The following is a 7,091-nucleotide window of genomic DNA, read 5'->3' as shown; positions in this document are numbered from 1 at the left end:
CAGTTAACGAAATTTTTAATATAATACTCCAGATTTTCAGCTATCCTATTGTTTTGACACTGTTTTAAACGTCCTACTGTCTTGACTGTTGAACACAGAGAGAGACGTTAAATTTCAAGTGCTGATAACAAAAGCAAAGTTGCCAAGAACGGTCGCGACTCAGCAGTAGAAGGGATAACGCAACCTAAAATACAATATTAAAAACGCGGCATTTACACTCGAAACAAAGAGGCCCACACAACATGCAATAAAATATGAATAAAAAAGGGTAATACAATAAAATAGAGAGGGGGAACAAGCGGGGACTAAGCTCCTACTCTCTCAGCCCTACTAAATAAATAGATAAATGTAGGCAATACAACGCACGCAATAAGTTACGCGGCATTCACACACAAGAAACTATTAGATTTCTATTTTATCTAATAATAGTACACTTGTATACCGGCGTTAACATTATGAGTGAACTATAACTGATATAACGCAGAAATTTAATTTAAAAAATGAGAGAACTTCCGCGATCGGGTTCGTGATATAATCGATCTCGGTCGTTTTCTCGACCGCGAGGTCTCGGATTAACATTGTATAACCGGGTCATTATATGCATATTGCGGACGCGGAAGCGCGCGGAAGTGGCTGCATATACTGCAGACAGGCTAGTGCAAGGTAAATTGTCGCAATATACGTCACGGCGACATCGTGAATAAAGGGAGCACACGCCGCGTGTAAAAGTACTTTACTTGTTGCGCGAGGTTACGTGACGTGCATCGTTATTGTCGGATCGTCCTGTGGGGTTGTCTCCATCTCGAACAAGCATCTCCGTAGCATCGTAATCGAGTAATTACATCTCGAGCTAAAAGTCATTGCCTTGAGAGAAGAAAAATGCGCATGTAAGTGTCTGTGTGCAAACGAGTTCTTCCAACATTTGTTTTTGTTGCTAAATAATATATAAAAATTATCGGCAGTTTCTGTAGAATTTTTATTTAATATTCATAAATAGTAAGAAATTAATTACGATTTTTTAAATTAAAGAAATAATGAATTTGTTATCTTTCTATAATTCAGAGAAATTTAAGGAATGTGTTTATTATTGGTATCAAGAGATACGGTAGTGTCTTGTGCCAAATAAACGCGCAGGTAAAAGTCACGCGTAACAGCAAAAAGACGCATCGTGTATCTTTACGCGAGTCGGCCCGTTGAGATTTAAGATTTTCAGATATCAATATAACCACTGAACGGATCAAGTTCTTACTAGGTTTAATCGATAACTTGAATTTGAATTACATAAAGGTCTTTACTTTTGCTCTACGTGCTTTCTAATATATACACGGAAAAAAAATGATGTTGTATGAACAGCATCAGTGTATTTGAAATAAAATCGGTTGATGCAACATCAATACTAATGAATAAAAAATATCAGATAGTTGTTTTAATAATCCAGATATTTAATCCAATAATATCATTGTATTTGGAAAATTTTGTTATGTCAATCATATATCTACTCATCCCACACACATAATTTTTTATTATAATCACATATGAATTAAATAACTTTCTTGATATATAATTGAATACCATGTAATCCATTTAACTACATCTGCTGTCAATTCAACCACGTGAAATAATTAAAACAAATGAACGATATAGTTAATGTTATTGCGGTAAATACAATTGCATCATCTTGTTAATTGAAATATAATTTATTTAATTTGTATACTTTTTGTATATTGCCACAAATCAATTATTTGTTAGATGTTACATTTAAATATTATTGATTCATGCACAATTGTTTTTTAGAGAAGATAGGAATGTTCGTATATTGATTACACATCTATTTGATATAATCAACATATGTAATCATTAATATTTTTGTGTGTATATGTATCTATATAGACAAAAATATTAATAAGTATATGTTTCAATTGTATCAAGTGGATGTGTAATCAGAATGAAAACATTTCTATTTCTTTTAAACAAATGAATGCGCATGATTCAATAATATTTAATTAAATATAACGTCAAATATAACGTTAAATATAACTTAATAGATTTAAGTAAATAGATTCATGAATTAATCGTGGCGCTATAATAAGAGTCAAGCATCAGATGTACGTGTGAAATATTTTAAAAACGTAAATTAAACAAATTATAATTCGAATTAAATTGAATTCGCACGTACCCGGTGCTTGATTCTTTTTTAGTTGCCGTATTATTCTTGTTAATAATTTAATACTAAAAGAGTCTGTATGATTTGTATAATTTAGATATTTCTATACAGATTTCAAAATACAGGGAAAAAATTTACAGATCGTAGAAATTATTTTTTAAGCAACGAAATAATGCATTTGTATTAATTACATCGGTAATCGGAATTGCGACATCAAGTATTATACCGCATGCAAAGATGTGTTACACGAACGGCTATGGCGTGTTCAAGAATTTTTATTTGTTATGCTAATCGTACTCATTCGTCGAACAGGAGTACCAAATTATGGTAACAAAACGCGCTATCGTACTACATTAAATGCAGTGATTAAATCAAAGATTTTTGTAAGAAAAGCAAATGCGTTCCACGCATTGTTTCGCCAGAAATAATAAGTTGTGAGCACTGGCGGTCGCGCAGGACCAATCGGAGATTGTGTTGCCAGAAACGGGCCCCGGCTCACACGCACACAATCAGAGAACCCCGTACATGTACTGCGCCGAGCGCTCTACGCAGTACATGTACGGGGTTCTCTGATTGTGTGCGTGTGAGCCGGGACCCGTTTCTGGCAACACATCGGAGATTCAATCGGTAGCGACCGTCAGAGCAGCGCACTTGGCCTTTATTTTAAGTTTATTCTAAAATATTAATTCTCTTTTTTTCTATTTTATAATTACTAAAAGTAAAATTTTTTATAATGTACTCTTGCCCGTTTTGCTTTGAATCATATGATTCTATTATACATATATATTTGCCATCATAGATGATATCGCGTCTTTCGATTCTTTTAAGAATACAAATTTTCAGAATCTCTCTCAAGAACGATTGGGACACGAAATTATTTATTTATAGATTTATATTACATATAAACACTGTATATTTTATATAAAAATAATACATCTTTTTTATTTATCATTTCTATATAATAAGTTGTGCATATATATAAATTAACTTATAATTATTCTGTGGAATAAAAATATGCATACATATATAAGGATCAATTAATAACGAATTTAACACATGTAGTGATAATCCCTTTTTCTTATTGTATAATTACAAAAGTCATATGTAAAAAGACAAAAGAACTTTTTAATCAATCTGATCATATATTTCTCTTATTCTATGGCACATCATATTTATCTGTACAATAAAGATATATTCTTAAATAATATGATCTTAGAAATCATTTTACATATGATTTTATTATAATCTAAGTCGTACTATATATACAGTATTTTATAAAAGTATATAAACTATATATTCATCTCCTATATTGGAGAAAAAATATTTGGAAGTAAATCCCTGATATGTAAAATATTATCTCAAAATAAGAACAGATAATTAACTTTAAAAAACTACAGATCCAGCTGTATACGAGAAAAAATGATATAAAAATAGCTTGTAAATTATATATGTTATTATCACATATCGGATGAATTTATTCGTTTCTCGTATGCATTCCAGAGCTGTTTTTTGTATTCTAAAGTAGCCTTTAAAAAACCGTGAGAAGCTTCCGTGATACCTCTACCGACAACAGCCAAATCGGCACCTGAATTGATAACCGATTCCGGATTATTATATTGTTGATCTAACCCATCATCGCTCTTGGATAACTTGACGCCAGGCGTCAATTGAAGTAGCCCGGGTTGCACAGAGAGATTGGATTGAGACACGAGGCCGACTATCAGGTCAGAAGCCTCCTCCGCTATCGACACTGCGCTTTTCAGGTAATCACCGGTGGTCAATGCACCTTTGGAAGACATTTCGGCGACGAGGAAAATGCCGCGAGGTTCCATGATGTTCTCCAGACCTTTTTTTAGCGCGTCAATGATAGACGCACCGGATACCGGATGCACTGTGATCAAATCGGCCCATTCGGCGATCTTATATAAACCGTATCTGTATTGCAACGACACCGTGTTGCCGATATCGCCAAACTTGCGATCCTCCATCAGTAGGAACTTGTGCCGCTTTGCTAGTTCCTTTAGCTGAAGAATAAAATTCTCGTTAAAATCTTCTATGATATCTATGTGAGTTTTCAGCACAGCGATGTGAGGCCCAACTATGTTCGCTAATTCTAAAATCGCGTCCGTCTTTTTCAGATCGGCCGCCAGACAGAGATTGGTTTGCTTAGACTCCATTAGTTCCAGCAATTTCGAGGCCAATAGATTTTTTGCTAATTTTGCGCGTTTACAGTATGGCAGCTTCAATCTGTCATCTGATATAGCTATACTGCCTATAAGCAAAAAACGGCAAATAATTATGATAAATTATAAGCCATATATATCAATCTCTGTCAAAATAATTTACCTTGAATGGAAACGGTCGGTGCCTGATTCTTTGTCAGATAATTGTCAACGTTCTTGACAACTTCCAGCGTGATCTTTCCAGCCTCAAGAAGATACTGCGTGAGCTGCGTGATTACATATAAACTCTTGACCTTGATTCCATGATTCTCAAGATTCTTTCTGCCACCTTGCTCTCTATCGATTACCACATATGCCTCTGTTACAATCAGATGTTCCTTCTTCAAAGCATCAACGGTTTCCAGAATACTGCTACCACTTGTGATGACATCCTCGATGATCACACAATTATCACCAGGCGAAAACACACCCTCGATCAGCTTCTTTGTACCATACGATTTTGTTTCCTTTCTCTTCATTAACATTGGAATCCCGTTGTCAACTGAGATCAGGGTGGCTAATGGCAACGCTGTGTACGGAACTCCGCAAATTTGAGATACTTTTGTAACATCATCCGGAAGAGTCCACAGAGCTTTCGCCAAATTAGACTACAATAAAAAGATAAATTAATATATATCGCTTATATATCTTGTACAAATTTATCACGATTCTTTCGTATATGTTACACATTAATATATATACCATTAGTTTCGGGTATGAAATTATCACTCGCAGGTCGAAATATACCGGCGTTCTTAAGCCGAGTTTCATTTTAAAATCTCCGAATTTCAGAGCCTGGACATCGTACAATTCTATGGCCAACTTTTTTAGCAACTCTTCCATTTTACTGTAAATGAAAAATAAAAATAAATAAATAAAAGAGATGCGCTAAAGAAAAAAATTTACAATTGGGAACGGGCATGATGCCCAATATGGCGAAACTAAGCCGGCTCGTAAACACGCGGAACATGTGTGCTCATTCAGTTTTGTCCAGTTTTGAAACCATAAATCAGTGTAGTGAAAGTGAATAATGTTTCTAACATTGTGAGAAATTTGCCGATATGCAGATTCAACTTTGTCCTCTCGGAATATCGTGGATATACTTTCATTTTGTCCTGACAATCTTTTTACAGTCCACACTAATATTCAGACACTCCGTGAGGATAGTGTCTACATTTTTATACGCACGTTTTAGGTTTTTTTACAATTTTATTGTGAAAACTAAGTGAGCACACATATGTTCCGCGGAACTTAGTTTTCACAATAAAATTGTAAAAAACCTAAAACGTGCGTATAAAAAACACGCGGAACATGTGTGCTCATTCAGTTTTGTCCAGTTTTGAAACCATAAATCAGTGTAGTGAAAGTGAATAATGTTTCTAACATTGTGAGAAATTTGCCGATATGCAGATTCAACTTTGTCCTCTCGGAATATCGTGGATATACTTTCATTTTGTCCTGACAATCTTTTTACAGTCCACACTAATATTCAGACACTCCGTGAGGATAGTGTCTACATTTTTATACGCACGTTTTAGGTTTTTTTACAATTTTATTGTGAAAACTAAGTGAGCACACATATGTTCCGCGGAACTTAGTTTTCACAATAAAATTGTAAAAAACCTAAAACGTGCGTATAAAAATGTAGACACTATCCTCACGGAGTGTCTGAATATTAGTGTGGACTGTAAAAAGATTGTCAGGACAAAATGAAAGTATATCCACGATATTCCGAGATGACAAAGTTGAATCTGCATATCGGCAAATTTCTAACAATGTTAGAAATATTATTCACTTTCACTACACTGATTTATGGTTTCAAAACTGGACAAAACTGAATGAGCACACATGTTCCGCGTGTTTACGAGCCGGCTCATTTTCGCCATATTGGCCATATAACACATGTTGTTCTGAAATAACTCTCGTTGAGTATCGATTGTATTTTTATTCACAAATATTTTTAAGTTGACGCGATTACAATTACTTCTAGCATTTTTGAAAACTTTATTACAAAATTGTATTACGTGAGGGCAAATATTTGCAGCAGGAGCAGAGAGAATTCTGGGAGAGATCACGCTGCCGTTTTTCTAGCTGGTATAGTAGCGCCAGAGAGAAGAATGAGAGTCGCCACGCTGCCGTTTTTCGTGAAACGCTTTTTCCAAAGAGGATTAGATAGAGTGGAAGGTCCCATAAGAGCATAATGTATTTTTGCGTATACAACTTTCAGTGCCCTCTTGTGAGTCTAATGCCCAACTATACAGGGTGTCCCATTTTAAAAGTTCCACGCGAATATCTCGAAAAGGAGAAGTTTTTCAAAAAAATGTTTTAGACAAAAGTTGTATGATTCACAAGGGGACACATGATGAAAATATGGACTTGACCTTGAATGACCTTTTCAAATCAATTAGTGTAAAGACAAAAACAAATAATTGTTTAAAAAAATACATTGTAAATAATTTCATACTTTTTCTTAAAAATAATTTTTTTTTTCTAATTGATTTATCTCATTATTTTGTACATAAAAGTATTACGGTAAGATTATCGAAAACTAATTATTTTACGAGATATTTTATTTTTTATATCAAAATATGTCAGATTAAAATATAAAATAACTCAAAAAGTACTTAATGAAAAAATACTTTATTATAGTGTTTTGAAAAGCTTTCGAGATAAGCTACAAGAATATGCAATAAAAAAGGGGGTTT

The 7,091-nt window shown here is 34.0% G+C and overlaps 1 protein-coding gene across 1 annotated transcript; it reads right to left on the bottom strand.

Annotated features, from left to right (window-relative positions):
- Positions 1 to 3,063: 3,063 nt before the first annotated feature.
- LOC115235803 (uridine 5'-monophosphate synthase-like) lies at positions 3,064 to 6,489 on the bottom strand. The gene is made up of 4 exons (XM_029807803.1): positions 6,411 to 6,489; positions 5,089 to 5,233; positions 4,511 to 4,994; positions 3,064 to 4,436 (listed from the first exon to the last, which is right to left on the bottom strand). Exons 2-4 carry the CDS (start codon positions 5,227 to 5,229, stop codon positions 3,622 to 3,624), a joined length of 1,440 nt encoding a protein of 479 aa, XP_029663663.1. The 5' UTR covers positions 5,230 to 5,233; positions 6,411 to 6,489; the 3' UTR covers positions 3,064 to 3,621.
- Positions 6,490 to 7,091: the final 602 nt, after the last annotated feature.

The sequence above is a fragment of the Formica exsecta genome, unplaced genomic scaffold (assembly GCF_003651465.1).
Source record: "Formica exsecta isolate Colony F162 unplaced genomic scaffold, ASM365146v1 scaffold235, whole genome shotgun sequence".
Taxonomy (NCBI): domain Eukaryota; kingdom Metazoa; phylum Arthropoda; class Insecta; order Hymenoptera; family Formicidae; genus Formica; species Formica exsecta.
Note: the sequence above shows the minus strand (reverse complement) of the source record. Positions and strands in the feature narration are given on the sequence as shown.

What these genes read in the sequence shown, in the direction of transcription:
- LOC115235803 (XM_029807803.1), bottom strand. Translation starts at nt 5,229, where the DNA reads ATGGAAGAGTTGCTAAAAAAGTTGGCCATAGAATTGTACGATGTCCAG. An exon ending in TTTCATACCCGAAACTAATG is followed by an intron (nt 4,995 to 5,088) that starts GTATATATATTA and finishes TTTTTATTGTAG; the next exon opens with TCTAATTTGGCGAAAGCTCT. An exon ending in ACCGACCGTTTCCATTCAAG is followed by an intron (nt 4,437 to 4,510) that starts GTAAATTATTTT and finishes TTTTGCTTATAG; the next exon opens with GCAGTATAGCTATATCAGAT.